Source organism: Salmo trutta, chromosome 2, assembly GCF_901001165.1.
Source record: "Salmo trutta chromosome 2, fSalTru1.1, whole genome shotgun sequence".
Classification (NCBI taxonomy): Eukaryota; Metazoa; Chordata; class Actinopteri; order Salmoniformes; family Salmonidae; genus Salmo; species Salmo trutta.
Genome location: NC_042958.1, coordinates 67,281,671 through 67,305,566, shown reverse-complemented (window position 1 = coordinate 67,305,566; position 23,896 = coordinate 67,281,671). Strand labels below are relative to the sequence as shown.

The following is a 23,896-nucleotide window of genomic DNA, read 5'->3' as shown; positions in this document are numbered from 1 at the left end:
CCGTATTAGTCCTTGACCATCCGCGAACAGCTCAAATGCCATCAAACACCTGGTCCAGAGTGGACCTAGCATAGCAAGCTCATTGTAGCGGTCAAACTTTGGCACGGTGACAAATGTTATCTCAACGACACTAACTCACTTTTCAGATTTTACTATAGTTTTTAAACATTATCCTCGTCGCCATTGTTCAGTCCTATACTTACAACTTTCAGCTAAGTTAGGATATTATACTGAATTGAATCAACCAGACTCAGACGTAAACTTCAACATGTCTTTACTCCATCATTGTCTGTGTAACAAGCCCCGCATGCCTTTACTTACGTGGTGACGTCCTATCAGTACGTCACACCAATACACGACACTGGGGACAAAAAAAAGGCCACGCTAAAATGTGCAGTTTTGTCACACAACCCAATGCCACAGATGTCTCAAGTTGAGGGCGTGCACAATTGTCATGATGACTTCAGGAATGTCCACCAGAACTGTTGTTCATTTCTCTACCAATGTCATTTTAGAGAATTTGCCAGTATGTCCAACCTGCCTCACACCACGTGTAACCACACCAGCCCATTACCTCCACATCCGGCTTCTTCACCTGCTGGATCAACTGAGGGGAGGGGTGGCGAAGTGCTGAGGAGTATTTCTGCCTGTAATAAAGCCTTTTTGTTAAGAAAAACTAATTCTGATTGGGGTGGTGGGTGGGCCTATGCCAGGCCCCTGCCCAGTTATGTGAAATCCATAGATTATGGCCTAATGAACTTATTTCAATTGACTGATTTCCTTATATGCACTATAACACTTTGAAATTGTTGCATTTATATTTTTGTTCAGTAAAATTGGGTTCTTAAAGTACAAAAATATCCACTCTCTAACTATACTGAACAAAAATATAAAACGCAACATGCAACAATTTCAAAGTTATTGAGTTACAGTCATATGAACGGTAACTCAGCAATAATTTCTTCACAAACTGTCAGAAACCATCTCTGGGAAGCTCATCTGCATGCAGGTTGTCAGTTCGGTGTCGTAACAAAATTGCATTTAATCAATGGCAATTTTAATGCTCAGAGATACAGTGATGAGATCCTGAGGACAATTGTGAGGCCCATTTTTTTTTAAGCCCATTGTCGTGCAATTCATCCGCCGCCATCACCTCCTCTTTTAGCATGATAATGCACGGCTGCATATCGCAAGGTTCTGTACACAATTCCTGGAAGCAGAAAATGTACCCAGTTCTTCCATGGCCTGCATACTCAAACATGCCACCCATTGAGCATGTTTGGGATGCCCTGGATCAACATGTAAACAGTGTTTTCCAGTTCCCGCCAATATCCAGCAACTTTATATTTTTGTTCACTGTAGATAGTACAGTAGAATGTTTGAATGGATGCATTCTTACCTTTTGCAATAATTTTGTTTGTACAAATGTTTCATTGATGTCAATGGCAGGTCTGTGCGAAAGTTGAAGTCGTCAGGATTCAGCACTAGGCGTTAACACAGTAGAAAAAGGATTCAAGGAAGGAAAGCAGGGGTTTGCACAAGACATACTGTAATAGTCCAGTCTTGATGTGATGTAGAAGAGGGGTCAATTTACTTATGGTCTTTTTCACAGGTTTGTCAGTTGGCTGTGTTCAATGGGGTGCTGTGGACGATGTTAAATTCTCCCCTAATAAAGGACCATGGTTCCTTACTCTTTCAACTCTGCAAATAGTGTATTTTTTACCTTAAACTACAAGATAGGTTTATTTGATAACAATATACATGATTTAAATCTCATGTCAGAGGCTGGCCTACCACATGCTGCCCCCCCCCCCCCCCAACAGAACAGTTGTTTGATTGGTGGTGAACAAATGATTGTTATACTGTTTTAAAACATTTATTCCCATTAACAATGTACATTTTGGCCAAGAAAATCTTGTCATCTTTTTTTTTTTTTTTTCCAGGTCTTACATTTATCTTACAGATTCAAAAACATGATGCTAAAAATGACTGTCTGGTGTACTAGGTGGTAAAATGCACACTGCGTTACCGTTACAGTTTAATTTGTCGCACGGGTCGGAAACCACATTAGGTGTGTCCTATAGAATCATCCCCCACTCGTGCCAAAAGAACAGCGGTAATAATAAACAAAGGCTAATATTAATTTACAAAATGGACAGATCCGGAGAAAGAGCGTAAGACACATTGTCCCCTTGGAGCATATTTTCCCTCTTCCAGACGTGGAAGACCAACATGGAAGGAAGAAAATGATTTTAAGAGGAAAAGACAACTGAACCTTTGCGACATGCACCTGCCACCTGGACAAAAAGGCTAATAGCAGTTGGTATGATCCATCGACATGTTTTTTTAAAGGACAGAAAATGTTAAGACATAATCCAGTTAGTATTAAAGTGAGAGAGGGGGAAGATGGGAGGTATAGCAGAGGGAGAGAGAGTATATGAGAGGGTCGCACTGAAATTCTCTAGCTTATAATTTTAAAAAGGGTCTCCTTTCGATTGGGGGGGGTGAGAACAGTTCCCGCATCATTACTCTCTAGGCCGTGATTGGTTGTCTTGATAATATTTGTGGTCTGGGCTCGTTCACTCAGTTCATTGGATATTGGCTAAGTGCTCCCGCCACAGCATTGGCCGCTGCGGCCCTGGGGGGCGGGCTCCTGAAGGTCCACTCCTGCCCGGGCCCGGCCCCCTGCCCCGGCTGTGCCCTGAGCCTCGTTCTTGGGCAGCTTCTTTGCTACAAGGACAGAGAGTAGAGTAGAGTGGGCCATTAATGCTGCGTTCGTGTGCTCCCAGAATTAACAGATACACAGAACATCCAAAATGTGGATTCCTCGCCATCTGGACTAGTGAAAGCCAATTCCTATCCTGTTTGCATTGTATTGGTAGTTACTGACGGTAAGTCGCTCTGGATAAGAACGTTTTCTATATAACAAAAATGAAACGTAAATGTAGTAGGCATCCACCAATTTTAATTCATCCTATACCTGGGTTTTTAAAGTAGCAACAATGTAAGGGTGAAGGTCTATTTAGGCTTTTGAGACAAACCCATAGAATAGTAATCATACATTCTGTGTGATCACTATAGGCCAATAGCGCTTGGAGTAAGTTGGGACTGGGTAGATGGTTGCCCTTACCTATGGCCATGAAGATTTCGTTGACATTCATAGCAGTCTTAGCTGAAGTCTCCATGAACAGTAGACTGTTGTCATCGGCATAGGCCTGTGCTTCCTGTAAAGACAGGACAATTATATTATTAATACAGAATTTTGGGGGATTATTCAAGGCTATAACAGGTTCTTAAGCATTAAGGAGGGAATCCCGGACACAGATTGAGTTTAGACCTGGACTAAAAAGCTATTTAAATTAAGATTTTCCATTGACAATTCCAGGAAATTGGCCCTAAATGACAATGTGGACGACAAAGTATTTTTTGTTTTACATACTGTGCATTTGGAAAGTATTCATACCCCTTCACTTTTTCCACATTTTGTTACGTTACAGGCATTTTCTAAAATAGATTAAATTAATATTTTTCCTCATCTATCAACACACAATGACAAAGGAAAAACAGGTTTTTAGAAATGCTTTGCAAATGTATTTGAAAATAAAAAACAGAAATACCTTATTTACATAAGTATTCAGACCCTTTACTATGAGACTCAAAATTGAGCTCTGGTGCATCCTGTTTTCATTGAGCATCCTTGAGATGTTTCTACAACTTGGGAGTCCATCTGTGGTTGATTTGGAAAGGCACACACCTGTGTGTGTGTGTGTGTGTGTGTGTTATATATATGATGAGTCCCACAGTTGACAGTGCATGTCAGAGAAAAAAAAACAAGCCATGAGGTCCGTAGAGCTCTGAGACAGGATTGGTCAAGGCACAGATCTGGGGAAGGGTACCAAAAAATGTCTGCAGCATTGAAGGTCCCCAAGAACACAGTGGCCTCAATCATTCTTAAATGGAAGAAGTTTGGAACCACCCAGACTCTTCTTAGAGGCCTTTATGGTAGAGTGGCCAGACAGAAGCCACTTCTCAGTAAAAAAGTACATGACAGCCCGCTTGGAGTTTGCCAAAAGGCACCTAAAGAACTCTCAGACCATGAGAAACAAGATTCTGTGGTATGATGAAACCAAGCTTGAACTCTTTGGCCTGAATGCCAAGCTTCACGTCTGGAGGAAACCAGGTACCGCTCATCATCTTGCTAATACCATCCCTACGGTGAAGCATGGTGGTGGCAGCACCATGCTGTGGGGATGTTTTTCAGCAGCAGGGACTGGGAGACTAATCAGGATTGAGAGCAAAGTACAGAAAACCTGCTCCAGAGTGCTCAGGACTTCAGACTGGGGAGAACGACCCTAAGCACACAACCAAAACAACACAGGAGTGGCTTCGGGACAAGTCTCTGAATGTCCTTGAGTGGCCCAGTCAGAGTCCAGACTTGAACATCTCTGGAGATACCTAAAAATAGCTGTGCAGCGACGCTCCGCATCCAACCTGACAGAGCTTGAGAGGACAAGCAGAGAAAAAAGGGAGAAACTCCCCAAATACAGGTGTACCAAGTTTGTAGCATCATACCCAATAAGACTCGAGGCTGTAATCGCTACCAAAGGTGCTTCAACAAAGTACTAAGTAAAGAGTCTGAATACTTATGTAAATGTGATTTCAGTTTATAAATGTTAAACTTTTTTTTTTTTAAACAGTTATTGCTTTGTTATTATGGGTGTGTATGTAGATTGATGAGGGGAAAAACTATTTAATCCATTTTAGAATAAGGCTGTAATGTAGCAACATGCGGAAAAAGTTAAGGCGTCTGAATACTTTCCGACAGCACTGTATGCGTGTGTGTGTGTGTATGTGTATACAGTTGAAGTCATTAAAACTCGTTTTTCAACCACTCCACAAATTTCTTGTTACCAAACTATAGTTTTGGCAAGTCACTAAGGACATCTTCCTTATTGCATGACACGTAATTTTTCCAACAATTGTTTACAGACAGATTATTTCACTGTTTACATACACTAAGTTGACCGTGCCTTGAAACAGCTCGGAAAATTCCAGAAAATGTCATGGCTTTAGAAGCTTCTGATTGACTCAAATGATGTCAATTAGCCTATTATAGGTGTACCTGTGGATGTATTTCAAGGCCTACCTTCAAACTCAGTACCTTTTTGCTTGACAGCATGGGAAAATCAAAAGAAATCAGCCAAGAACTCAGAAAAAAATTGTAGACCTCCACAAGTCTGACTCATCCTTGGGAGCAATTTCCAAACGGCTGAAAGTACAACGTTCATCTGTACAAACAATACTACGCAAGTATAAACACCATAGGACCACACAGCCGTCATACCGCTCAGGAAGGAGACGCGTTCTGTCTCCTAGAGATGAACGTTCTTTGGTGCGAAAAGTGCAAATCAATCCCAGAACAGCAGCAAAGGACCTTGTGAAGATGCTGGAGGAAACGGGTACCAAAGTGTCTATATCCACAGTAAAACAAGTCCTATATCGACATAACCTGAAAGGCCGCTCAGCAAGGAGGAAGCCACTGCTCCAAAACCGCCATAAAAAAGACAGACTATGGTTTGCAACTGCACATGGGGACAAATATCGGCCATAATGACCATCGTTATGTTTGGAGGAAAAAGGGGGAAGCTTGCAAGCCAAAGAACACCATCCCAACCATGAAGCACAGGGGTGGCAGCATCATGTTGTAGGGGTGCTTTGCTGCAGGAGGGACTGGTGCACTTCACAAAATAGATGGCATCATGAGGACGGACAATTATGTGGATATATTGATGCAACATCTCTAGACATCAGTCAGGAAGTTAAAGCTTGGTCACAAATGGGTCTTCCAAATGGACAATGACCCCAAGCATACTTCCAAAGTTGTGGCAAAATGGCTTAAGGACAACAAAGTCAAGGTACTGGAGTGACCATCACAAAGCCCTGACCTCAATCCTATAGAAAATGTGTTGGCAGAACTGAAAAAGCATGTGCGAGCAAGGAGGCCTACAAACCTGACTCCGTTATAGCAGCTCTGTCAGGAGGAATGGGCCAAAATTCACCCAACTTATTGTGGGAAGATTGTGGAAGGCTACCCAAAACGTTTGACCCAAGTTAAACAATTTAAAGGCAATGCTACCAAATACTAATTGAGTGTACGTAAAATTCTGACCCACTGGGAATGTGATGAAATAAATAAAAGCTGAAATAAATCAATCATTCTCTCTATTATTCTGACATTTCATTCTTAAAATAAAGTGGTGATCCTGACTGACCTAAGACAGGACATTTTTACTAGGATTAAATGTCAGGAATTGTGAAAAACTGAGTTTAAATGTACTTGGCTGAGGTGTATGTAAAATTCCGACTTCAACTGTATGTATGTATGTATGTATATTTGTTTAAAATGTACACTATCATAGTACCACACCAAATAGTAGAAGACAATTTGGCCTATGACAAAAAAAACAACAACTAACAATTGATTCATCAGCATCTGATATTGTTATTATCATGCTAACTGTTTTGTTATGTTGTCAATCAATGAAACACACACACGGCGTGGGAATTGTTCTCACCTGGAGATCAACGGCTCTCTTGTTGGCGACGTCGGCCTTGTTCCCAGCCAGAGCGATGACGATGTTGGGGCTGGCTTGTCTCTGCAGCTCCTTCACCCAGTTCTTTGCTCGCGTAAAAGTGTCCTGGTGAAACACGCAAAAGGAACAGAATGCATCATTTACATTAAGGTTATGACAGGGTAAGAGAGTTGAACTAAGCCCATAAAGCATTGACAAGTTAAATTCTTAAAGGACCAAACTATTTTTTTCACTGGTCATTAAATTCAATTGGACGCCCTGCCTTCACAGTTGTAAGGGGAAACAGATAAAGAGCCTTTACGCACTCTGTTGGTGATGTCGTAGACCACAATCGCCGCCTGGGCTCCTCTGTAGTACATGGGCGCCAGGCTGTGGTATCGCTCCTGGCCTGCCGTGTCCCAAATCTCAAACTTGACCGTCGTGTCGTCCAGGCAGACAGTCTGTGTGAGGAAGGCAGCTGGATAATAGTAAGATGGAGGAAGGGAGGGAAGAAAAGTTAAGTGGATATGCCAGGGGAGGAAACCGAGCGGTGTTCATGACGTTCGGAAATGTCTTACATAGCGCTGACTTTATTCCTACATGACAGAGAAGCAGGTCTGTTCTACTTAATACATTTATACCGGCACGTCGATCAGTAACGTTGCACCGCCATGACGCGGGGGCTGACATGTCCAGCTCTCCCACTCTCTTCAATGTCAACATTTGTTTTGTCATTTCTGGCACTTAAAACCTATCCAGTGTAGGGAAAGCTTTCAGTTGCAGTTCCTCAATTTGCTCTACGCAGAGGAGGCCTACCGACTGAGTCGTACACACACGTTAAAAAAACGCAGAGGCGTTAAAAAAAAAAAAAAAAGGAACTTTGATAGGGTTCTATTTTTATAATACAAAAACACACACAAACAATTTATCTGTGAATTCTGAATAGCTATCCAGGGATTGTTCCATAGGGTTGTGTTTTTAGGGGGTGATATTAGTTCTGGTAGAATACGTTCAAATCTTCTTCAATATTGTTAAAAAGTGTTCTTAACTATGAAGTTGTTCATTTTCTTCGCTTTATCCTTTGAAAATAGACACGGGAAAAGATTATTGGGACGAGCGTGCACATCTTCAATATGTACCCATTGTTCCTCTTTAGTGCATTTTAACTATGTCGCAAGTAAAAACCCTGGGTGGCAAATTGCTACAATTCCAAGTCTGGAAGGTTAAACCACCCTCAGACTTAGGAAGTTGTAAAACTTTCCTTTTTATTCTATGAGTATCAAAGTGACTTCTATTGATAGTCCACAGTGACTAAGAAAAACTAATAACATGGACACTATCAACAAACAGTACTTTGTAATAGGCTCATAATGTTATGCAAGGTCATTGGACAAAATGTGTATTTTTGGTATCATTTGTGCTTTTTAACCATGTCCTGCCAAACAGGTTGGAGGATTAACTTCCTAACGAGCACAGCACTGCTGCTTCTACGGATCAGAACTGCAGAGAGAAATGCTAATCCCATGTCCAAACTACAAACATTAGAATTCCACAATCACATGACAGCGCAGAGAGTCCATGGCCTCGTTCCAATCCTTCCTTCCTACCTCACTTTATTGAGCCCAATCACTGACATGACTGGGTCATTAAATCATTGATTACCTACTAGAAGGGAGGAAGAAAGATTGCATTTTTTGAACAAGGCCCATTTCTCCAGCAGTGAGGACCCATGAGGCATGTCAACCTTTGGCCCCTCTAACAATTCTTACATTGCGGCCATTTCCTATCGTTGACTGGAGCTCACTATTGTGAATTGCATTCGATAAGCTAATATCCGGCAGAAATGCCGTTCTACAGTTTTAATCCATTTCCTTTTTGGGCGTTAATGACATCTCCACTACGGTAGCATCGTCCTCTACATTGACTTGCTTGAGCATACATTGCGTTGACTACAAAAGGTCAAATAAAGGTTAAATAAATGCAATTTCAGTGTCAACCCTACACTTTCTCCTTTGGTCTGACCTCATTTGCTTTGTTTTTAACAGCCATGATATGGTGATGCCATTCTTGCAATGAGATCTAGTAAAGCCAAATATCACAGATATAAAAGACCACTTGATGGAATACAGAAACCTGCAGTGGGTCATATCAAACCACCAGAAATAGCCTGCACAAACAATAGTAAAAAAAAAAAAATATAGATAGATAGATATACACACACACACACTAAATAACTCACCTCCGATGGTGCTCTCTTGGTATTCCTGAAACTGGCCCTTGACGAAGCGCAGCACCAGGCTGGACTTGCCCACCGCCGATTCCCCCAGCAGCACCAGCTTGAACTGGCAGATCTTGTTGCCTGCCGCCGGGCCGTTGGGTCGCGCCGGTCCTCCACGGCCCGCCATGGAGCTGTGCAGAGGCTATCCTGAATGAGAGGGGCTTGGCCACGCCAAGAGAGACAGCGGGGTGGGGGGGGTCTGGAGCAGCAGTGGAATTCCGATACGTGGGGGCAGCGGTTGGGATCCGGATAACACAGGCACAGGTGGGGATCAAGTTCGAAGGGCTGAGCTGATCGGAGCCGGAAACCAGGCAAAGTAAAGAGAAGAAGTGCAGCAACTGGGGTGCTGGTGTAGAGAAAAGATAAACGATTACTGACAAGAAGTAGAAGCATAAAAAAACACCACAGTTAGTCTGGCTGGAAAGTCCCTGCAGGTATAGGTGGAAGTGGAAGTTAGGCAAACCACACGGGTCCTCGTGTGAGAGCAGTCTTGCTATTGGCCACCATATCTTCCTGGCATGATGTGTTAATATTGATAACCCAAACATTGGCAGATATGAAGTAGAGCCTCTTCAGTTAATGTGTTGGTAGGCAGTTGGCCTATTCGATATCAACCAAAGCATTATAAACTACGTCCAGAAATACCTCCACGGGGTGCATCTTGTCTGTCTGATTTTGCATGGCTGGCTAAAAAAAAAAAAACACTTACAAACTGTGTCCCTATAATGTGCACTCTTTATCAATGATGTAGATGACTGATAGGCCCGGGGCTCTGTGTTGAAGCCACCGCACCTCCATCTTGGCACTCCTACACCATTGTAAAATATATTTAGGAAGCTATAGAAATGAATTTATTAGTGTCTACACATTTGTTTTTGCCATGTTTATTCTATTACAGACACCTTAGTGCCAATATGGCCGAAAGGAGGCTTCAAAGGCTCTCAATGTCCAATACATAGCATCAGCATTCCAAGGTTTATTTACATCATTGCTCTTTACTGTTTGATGCCATCTATGTACACTGAACAAAAATATAAAACGCAACATGTAAAGTGTTGGTCCAATGTTCCATAAGCTCAAATAAAATATACCAGAAATGTTCCATATGGACAAAAGCTTATTTCGCTCAGATTTTGCACACAAATGTTTTTACATACCTGTTAGTGAGCATTTCTGCTTTCCAAGATAATCCAGCCACCTGACGAGTGTGGCATATCAAGAAGCTGATTAAACAGCAGGATCATTACACAGGTGCACCTTGTGCCGGGGACAATAAAAGGCCACACTAAAATGTGCAGTTTTGTCAAAAAACACAATGCCACAGATGTCTCAAGTTGAGGGGGCGTGCAATTGGCATGCTGACTGCAAGCATGTCCACCAGCGCTGTTGTCAGAGAATATAATGTTAAATAAGCCACCTCCAATGTCGTTTTAGAGAATTTGGCAGTATGTCCAACCCGCCTCACAACCGCAGACCACGTGTATGGTGTTGTGGGGGCGAGCGAGCGGATTGAGTTTATTTTTTACAGGGACAGTGCACATTAACCAACGTTTCAGTAAAAGTGATGGTTTTAGCCAACCTGCTAATTTTCAACCGCAGTCCCTGGGCAGATTAGTTTGCTGATGTCAACGTTGTAACAGAGTGGCCCATGTCCCAGTTCTTCCATTGCCTGCATACTCACCAGACATGTCACCGATTGACCATGTGTGGGATGCTCTGGATCGACGTGTATGACAGTTTGTTCCAGGTCCCGTCAATACCCAGCAACTTCGCACAGCCATTAAAGAGTGGGACAATATTCCACAGCCTGATCAACTCTCTGCAAAGCAGATATGTCGCGCTGCATGAGGCAAATGGTGGTCACACCAGATACTGACTGGTTTTCTGATCCACCTTTAATTAAGGTATCTGTGACCAACATGGGGCCTAATGAATTCATTTAATTTGACTGATTCCCTTATATGAACTGTAACTCTGCAACATCTTTGAAATTGTTGCGTTTATATTTTTGTTCACCAACTGTGTCTGTCCAAAAGCTGTCACTGGCGTAACGTTAGCTAGCTAACTAACAACTAGGACGTTGAGTTTCAGTGCACTGCCTAAGTTAAGAGTACAACAAAATCTACCAGTTCAACAACCATATGACAGACAGCTCATACGTTAGCTAGCTAACTTAGATGGCAAAACAACAGTCAGTAAGTGGAAAATGCATAGATAGTTGACTAGCAGCGATGGCTGGAGCGTTTTAGTAGCTTACTCGCTACTACGCTAGCATTTCTAGTAAGCTAGCTGACTACTGTAACGTAACTAGCTAGGTATCAAATCGTATTTGTCACATGCGCCGAATACAACAGGTGTAGACTTTACCGTGAAATGCTTACTTACGATCTCTTTCCCAACGATGCAGTTAAAAATATATATTTAAACAATATAACAAAAATGAGGACATATAGAAGGACTGTACACAAAGATGATCAACTATTATTTAGAGGGGAAATGTGTTCTTTCTTACCGATTTAGATTCCAGTCGTAGTATTTGCCCTTACTCTTCAAATGATTGTTCGGATGTTTGTTTCACTTATCAGTTTTGCGAATGACTATCCTGTATTTCCGCGTTGTGTAACTGAACATCCGGGTTACACACACCTTCCTGAAACGAGGCTCTCGAATCTGGAGTAGTGGGATGAGAAAGCTCACATTTTTATTTGTATAACACGCTGCCTAGGTAGTCTGACTCTAGGCTAGACTACTGTACACTGACACCAGGACCTCAAAATGCAAAACCAGCCCCTGGAGGAAGAAGTTAAATGGATAGGAAGCCTGTCGGTATCAGTTGTTGCAGTGGCCACCTCAGCAGATATTTCCCAAAACAAACTAACGTTACCAAAGTTAGCTAGCTATGCACTAGCCCATGACTCTCAGTTCCATTAACGTTACATTACACGTAAGAGTCATTGGACGAAGCGCCTTCTACTAGGGGATTTTGTGAAGAGTCCCGAAGTTCAATCTGCACATTAACACGCGTCGCTTGCGGTACGGTTTTGGGAGCATAAAGACCTTATCTTTCATATCAGCAAGAAATAATTAAAAACACATTATACGCACCTTGCTAGTGTGCCCATTCATCCACCCATCTCCATGTTACAGTGCTTGTTTACGAAAGACAAGAGTCCTGTGCTAATTAGCTACCTAGCATGAAAGATAAGGGTCATGTGTTTCGAAAGCCGTTTAACAAGCAATGATTATTGACGTTTGTAAACGTTTAAACAAAGCGTCGGAATTATTGTTCACATGAGGCAGTCGTAAGAGAAGCTAAATGGCTGAAAACTAGGGAGAAGGTAGAATGCAACCTAGAGTCTGAGAACTAGCTATGCACCATCTAAGAGTGGCCACCAACAAAAACGAGTGTTACACATTGCTTTAACAACTGTGTAGTAGAGGTCGACCGATTAATCGGAATGGCCGATTTCAAGTTTTCATAACAATGGGTAATCCGCATTTTTGGGTGTCATCAGTGTTGCCAATTTAGCGACTTTGTCGCTATATTTAGCGAGTATTCAGACCCCTCTAGCGACACATTTTCTGGTGTTATTGGAGACGTTCTTACTCTTCTCAACGAGCAGCGGGTGCTGCTGTGGGCCCCACCCTGTCCCAAAGCACTCACAGGCGGCCCAGTCCTCGTGCAGCAGTCCCTCCCAGCTGCAGTCAGAGCAGGAGATGTTCACCCCTCCGCATCCAGACTGCAAATGAATCGCGCATGCGGGAAGCCACCGCTGGCTGATCCCACCCTGGCTTTCATTCAGGGCAGGATGTAAAATGTTCTTTGTCTAAAATAAATCACTGCATTTGACTCACACAGCCTCAGTCACTTACTCACCTTGTCCACTGTTTGTGTGCCTCTCTGTGACATAAGCTAAACATCTAGCTGGCTACCTCATCATGTCTTAGTCCAAACTGTACAATCAAAAATCCATAAAGGAGTGGGAATCAAACCATGAATTCAAAGGCTGGTTGAAGCCGTTTACTGGAGATGATACACGGGCATACTGCCTGTATTGTAAGGCAGATTTCTACACCAAACTTAGTGATGTAAAAAAACACATGACAACTCAAAAACATACTCAAAAGGCAAAGCCTTATAACAGTTCCACCCAAAACAAGCTGCCATTTATGGTTTAAAAAAATTTACTGCAAAAAAGGCTGAGGCCACCATGGCATTAGCTATCGCTGAACACTGTTCCATGCTGGCATGTGATCACATTGGAGAAGCATGTAGAGCTGCTTTCTCAGACTCCACTGCTGCTACCCACTTCAAAATGCACAGGACAAAGTGCACAGAAATGATTAATGATGTTCTAGCACCATACTTTATGAAAAAGTTGGTCGCAGATGTGGGTGACCAGAGTTTCAGCCGTCTCCTCGATGAGTCCACAGATGTAAGTGTTTCTAAGTACCTGGGGGTTGTGATAAGGTACTTTAGTGACACCAAGCAGACAATTATATCAACATTTCTGGGGCTTGTTGAGTTGGAGGGAGGAGATGCCAAATCTATAGCCCGTGCTGTTGTGGCTTAAAAAGTGTTGTCTTAAAAAATAAACTCCTGGGGATAGGGACTGACAATGCCTCTGTTATGACGGGGATTAACAATGGGGTCCATAAAGTGCTGAAGGAGGAGTATGGCTTCAAATATCTGGTTCTTATTCGTTGTGTGTGCCACTCTCTGCAGCTTGCTGTAAGTCATGCTTCCAATGACACCATTCCCCGTAGTGTGGAGTACTTGGTACGAGAGACTTAACTGGTTTTCAGTGTCTCCAAAGCGCAGGGAGGCCTACAAGGCCATATATAAGACCATGAACTGTGGGGAGAAACCTTTACAGATAACCAAGTTGTGTGCCACACGTTGGCTCTCCATTGAACCCGCGGTTTCACGCATTTTGGACCAGTGGGAGGAGCTTAGGCTGCATTTTGCAGTCACCAAGTCCAGTGAACACTGCTACATGGCTGAGGTTTTATACTCCATGTACAGTGATCCTCAAAACATTGTATCTGACTTTTTTGAAGTCAGTGCTGGGTGAGGTACAGTTGGCCATCAAGGCTTTTGAGGGAGAGCAAGTCGATCCTCTTAAGCTACTTGACAGCTTGGTTAGCCTGATCAAGTCTGTGAGCAGCAGGGTGCTGAATCCACTGTCAAATGTTGATGTACTTAAAGGGCCAATAGATGGATACATCAGTCCCAAACCGTACCTTGGTTACCTTTTTGAGTCAAAGGCAGCTGAGCTCCACCTTGCGCCTGAGGATGAAAACAATGTCCGAAAGTGGTGTGTAGCCTTCACCATCTCCCTCACTAATGAGTTGAGGGCGAGACTGCCGGACAACATCGAAGCATTGCAGTACATTACAGTTTTCAATGTGGAGGAAACTAAAGCACAATAAGAGCCCTGGAGAAATAGAAAAAATAGCCAAGCTCCTTGGCTACTCCCCTGCAAGGATAGACAAGATTGTCCAGCAATGGCGTGCCATCCATCTTAGTAAATGGAATGAGACAAAAAACACACTGGGCTTCTGGAGTGAGATTTGGAAGTTCAGGGATGCAGCTGATATCAACCTGTTTCAAGAACTTGCCATGGCTGCTGTGTCTGTGTTGTCCTTGCCACACTCGAATGCTGAAGTCGAGAGAGTATTCAGCCAGATGAGTGTGGTAAAAAGCAAACTTAGAAATCGAATGTCCTTGCAGACCCTTAACTCCATCCTGTACATTCGATATGGACTGAAGCTGTCTGGTGAGGCTTGCTATGAGCACCAGCTGCCTGATAATGTTTTGCAGCTTTTTGGCACATCAGCTGCTTACTCATTTAAGTCAGCTCCCTCAGTTGCTGAACCTGCCATAGAGAGCCTTGACCAAAATGACGATGACCCACTCTTTCTGTGAGCCAGCACAGCCTGTGTGTGTGTGGAGGTGGGTCTAGAAAAAAAAAACAATTGACCTGAATTAGGGCCAGACTAGTTACCATAATTTTCTCACATTGCCATTGACAGTTTTTTCTATTGTCTCTTTTTGGTCCATTTAGATTGTTAATGTAGATTGTATACAAAAAAAATGTAAAAAATGTTATGGTTAAAAATGTTCACGTTTTACTGTGACTTGTTGTAGGCTCCTAAGTGGACCATAAGGTTAAAAACCAAACCATATGAAGAAAACTAAACAAAAAAATAATAATAAAATACAAACTAAAATAAAAAACTAAGTAACTCCGCCAGAGTGTCTCTTTTGGGTCACTTTTGCCGGTCCCAAGCCCAGATAAAGGAGGAGGGTTGGAATTGTGACATTAAAAAAATCAAGAATCGACAGAAGAAAGTTCATTTGTAGTTCTAAACATATTTAGGGTGTTTTTTACTCACTTTTTGTCTCTCCCACGACGCTATTCCTCTCTCCTGCAGCGTCCATCACAATTACATGCACATGGCCAATTATGCAAATTAGGTGATGACGTCATTTAGTGACTTCTAGTGACTTTTAGAACAGCAAATAGCTACTTTCCTTACTGAGGAGTTGGCAACACTGGTCAGGGTATATGCATCAGTTTGGGTCACCTGGCTCGTTACAAACTGTGTGAAGACCATATCTTCCTAACAAAGACCGTAGTTAATTAGCCAGAATTTTACATAATTGAAGGTTGTGCAATGTAACAGCAATATTTAGACTTAGGGATGCCACCCGTTAGATAAAATACGGAACGGTTCCGTATTTCACTGAAATAATAAACGTTTTGTTTTCTAAATGATCATTTCCGGATTTGACCATATTAATGACCAAGGCTCGTATTTCTGTGTTTATTATATTATCATTAAGTCTATGATTTGATATTTGATAGAGCAGTCTGACTGAGCGGTGGTAGGCACCAGCAGGCTCATAAGCATTCATTCAAACCTCACTTTCCTCTGTTTGCCAGCAGCTTTTCGCAATGCTTGAAGCACAGCACTGTTTATGACTTCAAGTTTATCAACTCCCGAGATTAGGCTGGCAATACTATAGTGCCTATAAGAACATCTAATAGTCAAAGGTCTATGAAATACAAATGGTATAGAGAGAAATGGTCCTATAATAACTACAACCTAAAACTTAACTGGGAATATTGAAGACTCATGTTAAAAGGAACCACCAGCTTTCATATGTTCTCATGTTCTGAGCAAGGAACTTAAACGTTAGCTTTTTTACATGGCACATATTGCACTTTTACTTTCTTCTCCGACACTGTGTTTTTGCATTATTTAAACCAAATTGAACATGTTTCATTATTTATTTGAGACTAAATTGATTTTATGTGTTCTTTTAAGTTAAAATAAGTGTTCATTGTTCATTCAGTATTGTTGTAATTGTCATTATTACATATATATAAAAATCGTCCAATTAAATGGGTATCGGCTTTTTTTGGTCCTCCAATAATTGGTATCGGTATCAGCGTTGAAAAATCATAAATCGGTCGACCTCTACTGTGTAGTACCACTTATTATACACTAGCTATAGTCTAGGTTAAAGGTGTTTTTTTCGACCAAGGCTATAGCACAAACAACAACAATATGTCGCTACATAGTAACTAAATGTAATCTATCAGTGGCCTTGTCAATACATTTTCACACACAGCTCAAATAGTCCTATAACTGCTTGCATACCGAACATTGTTAACATTGTTAGGGCTACCTAATATTGTTAACATTTTTAGGGTCCACCTAACGTTGTCTTTGTCATCAAGCTAACTTTCTGAATTTGTGCTTTGTGTAGATGGACCTCTTCCACTGTCGTCTTTGCGCCTTTTTGTTCCTCCACTGCGTCTGGTGTCTGCAGCTCTGTGGCAAGTTGTTCAGCGGAGAGACATAATGGACTATGGCTTGGTGGAGGAGTTTGTCACCACTGTGTTGGAGGTAGTTCCTGATCTGATGAGTTACAGAGAACGAGTCCAACTCATCATGGGGCTGCGGGCACAGGTGAGAGATGGGACGGATGGGAGAGGAGGGATGGGATAGCACTGGGCATATAATGCATACAGTCTCTAACTTGCATGTGTAAATTAATATAATTTTCACTCTATCAGCTGGTTCTGGAGTTGTGTCGTACAGATCAGCTAGCCGACTCCGAGACCATCCAGCCACACCTGAACAGGATGAGGACCTGTATCATCACTCTTAGTAAAAATGAGGTGAGTGCTGCTACTCAGTGTACTATCAAGACTTGTAACTCTGCTGGTGGTATACATTGGCTAGTTAAATTGACAGACTGTGTGTAATGCTTGCTGTAGACTCCTGATCCAGTGGTGGAGGCATCAAAATCCAACTTCCTGAAGCTGATTCAAAGCCTGCTGGAAGACCCAGTTAAGAGGGAACACTTCTTCCAGGTCAGTGTTGTCACTGACTGTGTAGCTGATCAATTATTCAGAAAGACGTGGCTTTCTATCTTTCTTTCACTTGGAGTAGGTTAACATAAAATATTACTCAAAAGCGCGGACAATTTTCTTCTTGTTTCCTTCTTAGAATGTTTTTCTAGAGGAATTTGGACCCAAGTATGACTCCACACTGCAGAGTCTGGTGTGGGAGTTCATGTCTAGGCTGGAGAAGCTACTTCCAACACCAACCCTTCATCAGGTACCATACTAACATGTTATTACCATCAGCCTACTTTCATGCATGTTTTTATACAAAGAAAATACATGCATATGATAACTTTGTCTATTGCTCTTTTAAAGTCATTCATCTTTCAAATAGATTGCAGCATGGTCCCTACCTGACCACTCTGTTCTAGAGGAGTGTGTGCAGTCAGTGTGTCACCCTGAGCCATTGAAGACCCTTCTCCAGTACCACAAGCCATATAGACATCTGGACAACAATGGTAAGAGGTAGACTTAGAAAATTAAAAGAATGCTATCCATTGTATCTATGTTACGTGGAGCTTTTTTTCGCTGTCGGAAGAAAACCTCTATCTCCAAAACAGACTATTTCAGAATTAAAAAAAAAAACACCATAATTTACCATTAACGAACATAAAATTATGAATCTTCAGAAGCTATTTAGAATACATTTTCTTGGTCCTAGAAATGTGAAATGTTCAGAGTACATAGAAGGGAGTTACTGCTTTCAATACATGTAAAAAGGGAGTTAAGGTTTTCATCCTTGTGAATGTCAAGACATTGATTTGTGTCCTAAAACTACAAAAGTAGGATCTGGGTTTGATATATAACATTTCTGTTTGACTTGCATGTTTTGATAAAGACTTGTGTTTTCTTGTCCTCAGCTCTATCTTCGGGTGACAACCACAGCTCGCCGTCACTCTCGCTTCTAGAAACAGTTGAGATCTTTGAAACAGAGATCAAATCAGATCCTATGCAGGGGTTTATGAACATTCTAAGCTCTGCCTCGTCTGTCAACGAGTCAGAAATGAACAGACATTTTCATCAACCTCAAACTGACAGTAGGCTGAAAATCCAAAGAAACCCTCACAGCAGCCAACAGGAAGTACAGGAGAGTTCTAGTTTGTCTACTTCCTGTCTGTTCCTTCAGCCCACAGTGCTGCTGCACAGACTTGACATTGCTGATATGCCATTACCCGTGTCCTCTCCAACATTGAGTCCAACATTGAGGATAAAGAGTGTACCTCAGTATTCTTTGAAGCCTGACCCATCCTATACAATGGGGAAATCTAACAGAAGCAAGCGTGTCAAAATGTGCTCCTTATGTGGGAAGACTTTTATTTAAGCAGAAGATTTGATGGCACACATGAGATCTCACACTGAGCAGAGTACTTACCAGTCTTTTGAAGAGCTTAACATGTCTACATCATCTTTTGAGGATGGGATAGAGATGTCCCAGCCCCATGGCACGTCACCCCTGAGCCCAACAACTTCCAAAGTTTGTCCCACTCCAAGACAGTCCTCCAAATCCAGACAGTCCTCCAAATCCAGACCATGTCACGTGTGTCTCAAGACTTTCTATACTGTATATTCAATGAGAAAGCATATGATTTTCAAACATGATCAGCTCATTTACCAGTGCCTCGACTGTGGAGAACAATTCGAGAGAAAGTTTAATTTGAGGGAACATAAGGCAGAGTGCCATCCCACTCTGTCATCCAAAGCCAGAACATGCCATTTGTGTAACAAGACTTTCGGCAGCCCATATTTAATGAGAAAACACCTCAAATCCCAACATGATCAGCTCCCTTACCAGTGCCGCGACTGTGGAGAACATTTTAAGAGGAAATGTAATTTGAGGGAACATAAGAAAAACTGCCCCACAATGTTTCCTTGCCTCAGCTGTGGAGAAAGGTTTGAGGAAAGGTGTAATTTGAAGGAGCATAAAAAAAGAGTGCTTGGCAGTGAAAAAGCTCTTCTCTTGCTCTCTGTGCAAGAAGACCTTCATTGAAGCAAGGGGGTTGACCGCACACATGAGATCTCACGAGAAAAGGTCTAATTTGAAAGAACCTAAAGTGTGCTTAGCTGCAAAAAAACGCCACTTTTGCTCGACGTGTAATAAAACATTCATTAAAGTACACGATTTGAAAGCACACTGGAGATCATACACTTACCAGTGCACCCAGTGTTTGCAAAGCTTTCAACATCAGGAGAACTTACAGAAACATCTGCAGTATGCTCGTGAGGAGGCAGCTCAACTAGAAGAGGTTAACACATTTACACCATCTTTTGAGGAGGAGATGGAGACATCCCAGCCCCACAACACTTCCAATGTTCGTCGCAATCAAAAATACTCTTTCAGAGCCAGAACATGCCGTCTGTGTCACAAGACTTTCAACAGTATAGCTTTAATGCGAACGCACCTGAATTCCAAACATGCTCAGCTCCCTTACCAGTGCCTCCACTGTGGAGAAAATTTCAAGAAGAAGATTCATTTGAAAGCACATAGGAAAGAGCACCATCCCACTTCAAGTCTCCAACCCAAGGAGTCCGTCAAAGCCAGAACATGCCGCTTGTGTCACAATACTTTTGACAGTACATTTTTTATGAGAAAGCACCTCAAATCCCAACATGGCCAGCTCCCTTACCAGTGCCTGGGCTGTGGAGGAAATTTCATAAAGAACTCTCATTTGAGGGAGCATAAAAAAGAGTGCTTTCAGAGACCACAGCAAGACTTAAGGGAGTCAAACGAGGGAGTCGATCCAAACCAGCACCAAGGGATGTTAATCCAGCAGATAGCAGCAGCTCTCTGGCAACAAGGGAGAGTGAGACAGAGATTCCACAGTCCCACAGCTCTTTAAACCTTATAACCTCCGATACACCCCCCACTCAGAAACCCTATCTTTGTGAAATATGTGGTAAGGATTTCCTGATGCTGTTTCGAATGAAAGAACATATGAGAGCACACACAGGAGAGCGCCCTTTCCCTTGCCGAGACTGTGGCAAAGGTTTTAGCAGAAGGCGGAGTCTGAAACGCCATCGATTGATTCATACAGAAGGTCGGCCATTCCTTTGCACAGACTGCAGCAAACGTTTTTCTACAGAGGCCAGTCTGAAATCCCATCGACTGATTCATACAGGAGAACGGCCATTTGCATGCACTTTATGCAAGTTACGCTATCTCACAAAAAAACACCTGCAAAGACATATGAAAAAACATTGTTTTAAAACAAAACATTTTAACGGTGTGTATGATGGGCAAATGCTTTTTTTACAGTGAGTAGTCAGTTGAGTACAGCTGTTGTGTGAACATTTTCCTATTTAAGTAACCCAGCCTGAGACCTGAAGACTTGGTTTCACAAGGTGATGGGCAGGCTTAAGCTCAGCAGGCTAACACAGTCTTGTGGTGCACAGGAGACCTGGTCTCGAATCCAGTAAGTAACACCAGCAACCTCTTCTCACCAGATTTTTCTACTGAATTAGTACTGCAATTTACTTTTATTTTGACTCATTATTATGATGAATGTGTTGTTTTAGATTGTATTCCTTGTGGAGAATTGATAACATTACTGCCTCATTAGGTGTATATGTGTTGATCCTGTGCTACAAGTCAATTAAGCATCTTTTGTGTTTTATTAGTCATACCAAATGTAATTTTCAGTGGTGTAAAGTACTTAAGTAAAAATACTTTAAAGTAATACATAAGTCTTTTTGGGGTATCTGTACTTTACTATTTAAATTTTTTACCACTTTTACTTTTACTCCACTACATTCCAAAAGAAAATAATGTACTTTTTACTCCATACATTTTCCCTTACAACCAAAAGTACTCGTTACATTTTGAATGCTTAACAGGACAGGAACATGCCCCAGTTCACACACTTATCAGGAGAACATCCCATCTGCCCATAAACTGGCGGACTCACTAAACACACATGCTTCATTTGTAAATTATGTTTGAGTGTGCCCCTGGCTATCCGTAAATATCCAAGAAATTCGTGCCGCCTGGTTTGCTTAACATAAGGAATTTTAAATGATTTATACATTCTTGATACTTAATTATATTTGAGCAATTACATTTACCTTTTGATACTTAAGTTTATTTAAAACCAAATACTTTTTTACTTTTACCCAAGTAGTATTTTATTGGGTGACTTTCACTTTTACTTGAGTCATTTTTTATTAAGGTATCTTTACTTTTACTCAAGTATGACAATTGCGTACTTTGTCCACCACTGGTTGTTTTCTCTTGAATTGTATGTATTTACATGCAGAGAAAATGTAAAAAATGAGCATTTCAGTAAATCTACTTCTCAGCATTGTAGTTTAGCCTTCAGCAACCCATTGTGAATATAATTTACAAACTGTAATATGTGGCGAAGATTAATTGAAATAAACATAACACAAGAAACCCATTATTTTGTACACAATGGTCAATTTTGTTATCCCTCCATGTTATTTATTTTGTATGTGTACAAATTGAAAGATTTTCCAAATAAATATCAGCAATAAGAGTGGGTGGGTATTCTTTGTGGTTTTGGATAGTATTGGTGCTACTGAGTTATTTCAATACAATGATGCAGTTGAATCATTGTCCAAAAATGGACGGATTGTGGTTAAAAAAGCAGACAAAGGTGGCGCTACAGTTGTGTAGTGTAGAGTAAAGACGTGACAGAAGCCTGCCGTCAATTAGACAATGATGAATTCTACCAATCTCTTACCTTCAACCACACAGAGGACCTAAAAACTGAATTGAAAGGGATTCTCACAGAAGCTAAGGAGAATGGCTACATTTCAGACAATGAGTTCAAATGTGTTTTCAATGGCAGTCCGTGTATGGCTTCTTTTGATCTTCCGAAAGTCCACAAGAATCTTAAACCTCCCAGGCAGACCAGTCATTAGTGTTAATGAAAGTCTGACAGAACCCATCTCCAAGTACATTGATTACTTTATTAAGCCTTTTCTGCTGTCACTCCCATTCTTCAAGACACCACTGATGTGTTGAACAAAATTAAGGAATTGAACAATATACGTACAGCTTCCTTTTTAGTCACCATGGATGTGGAGTCTCTATACACCACCAATGAACATGAACAAGGATTGGCAGCTATGCACCATTTCTTGAGTAACCGGCCTGAGACTTAGATGCCTCCCACATAATTCATTCATTGTCTCACTGACTGAATGGACTCTTAATAATAACATCTTTGTCTTTCAGGACTGTATTTTTATACACGTCAAAGGATGTGCCATGGGAGCATGCTACAGCCCTTCCTTCACTGGTTTGTACTTAGGTAAATTACTTCATTTTGGACCCTTCTAAAAACAAGTTCTTTGACTGGATTATATGGTGGGAATGCTATATTGATGTTTGTCTTTTCTGGTCTGGCTCAGAAGATGAACGCATTTCCTTCCACCAATACCTTAACAGCATTAACCCTCACATCAAACTAACTATGGAGTACAGCAAGGATAACATTCATTTTGTTGGACCTTGACATCAGTAAAAATGACAAAGGTTGTTTGCACACATCAATCTTTAGGAAGCCTACAGATGGGAATACCATTCTGAGGGCAAACAGCTTCCACCCCAAAAGGCTAAAAGAGAACATTCCATATGACCAATTCCAAAGAGTCCGCATAATTTGCGATCAGGAAAAAGACTACAGTGTTAAATCTGCTGAATTGGAGAATCGCTTCTTGAATCGGAGCTACAGCGCTCAGGTCCTGAAAGATGCAGGCATAAGGGCCGGACAACTTGACAGAGAGAACCTGTTGTGAAGGGGAGCGCCTCGTGATGCACCAGACAGAGTGTACTTTGTTACAAAATACAGCACTGAAGCAGAGAACATTAAAAAGAATCATTAAAAAGAATTGGGGAATCATCCAATGTGATACACTACTACGCAAAGTCTTCCCAGAGCCACCAGTCGTACGCTTTAAGAGATGTCCTACCCTAAATGACAAATGAGTCCACAGCTATCTTCCTGGTGATTCTCAAAAAACTTGGCTAGACCACAAACCCAGGGGCTCTTTTAAATGCAACCAGTGCAACCATGGCAGAAATATTTTTCAGAAAAAGTATTTTGTTGACAGCTTCTAAAATGGAGCATCAAGTCAAGCATTTAATGAACTGCAAAACTACTCGTCATCTACGGGTTGGAATGTCCACAGTGCAAGGTGTTCTACATTGGACAGACAAAGAGATGCTTTCAAGACCACTTAGCGGAACACAAGTGCGTCATACGGGTAGGCAATGAAGACTACCCCATGGCAAGTCACTATATGTCCTTACACCATGGCAACCTAGCCTCCCTACAAGCTATGGGTATTGATCATGTTCCGGCCTCAATTAGAAAAGTAAGTACCCTGGTTTAAATGAAGATATGGATTTCTCACCTTTCCTGTAGGGTCGTGAGAGGTCCCTTTGCTGTCATCTAGTGGACAGTTTGCTCTATTGCCCACAGCTATGTTTAGACTTGTGGTCCATGTTTACTGTGCTCTAGTGTACTATAAAATAGATGGCTCTTCCATTCTTAACACTTTGCCCAGTCATATTCAAGGTTAGAACTGCCTTTCTAAAAAAAAATAAGTTTGATCACGTTTGATGTTCATTATTCACTTATAAAGACTACAGGACGTTACTT

The 23,896-nt window shown here is 41.7% G+C and overlaps 2 protein-coding genes across 3 annotated transcripts; one reads left to right on the top strand and one right to left on the bottom strand.

The window, feature by feature from the left end:
• Nucleotides 1–1,854: 1,854 nt before the first annotated feature.
• Nucleotides 1,855–11,501, bottom strand: LOC115161258 (ras-related protein Rab-5C). Its single transcript, XM_029712098.1, has 6 exons — nucleotides 11,363–11,501; nucleotides 8,812–9,196; nucleotides 6,899–7,050; nucleotides 6,576–6,698; nucleotides 3,131–3,224; nucleotides 1,855–2,730 (listed from the first exon to the last, which is right to left on the bottom strand). The coding sequence occupies exons 2-6, from the start codon at nucleotides 8,975–8,977 to the stop codon at nucleotides 2,603–2,605; spliced, it is 663 nt and encodes a 220-aa protein (XP_029567958.1). The 5' UTR covers nucleotides 8,978–9,196; nucleotides 11,363–11,501; the 3' UTR covers nucleotides 1,855–2,602.
• A 15-nt stretch (nucleotides 11,502–11,516) lies between these two features.
• LOC115161251 (uncharacterized) lies at nucleotides 11,517–20,949 on the top strand. 2 transcript variants are annotated; one of them, XM_029712074.1, is made up of 7 exons: nucleotides 11,517–11,653; nucleotides 16,631–16,833; nucleotides 16,941–17,045; nucleotides 17,145–17,240; nucleotides 17,377–17,487; nucleotides 17,608–17,731; nucleotides 18,134–20,949. In XM_029712074.1, exons 1-7 carry the CDS (start codon nucleotides 11,626–11,628, stop codon nucleotides 18,592–18,594), a joined length of 1,128 nt encoding a protein of 375 aa, XP_029567934.1. In that variant the 5' UTR covers nucleotides 11,517–11,625; the 3' UTR covers nucleotides 18,595–20,949. The 2 variants fall into 2 exon arrangements, with proteins under 2 accessions (XP_029567934.1, XP_029567944.1); XM_029712084.1 differs by lacking the exon at nucleotides 18,134–20,949 and having other exon boundaries at nucleotides 17,608–17,858.
• The last annotated feature ends 2,947 nt before the right edge of the window (nucleotides 20,950–23,896 follow it).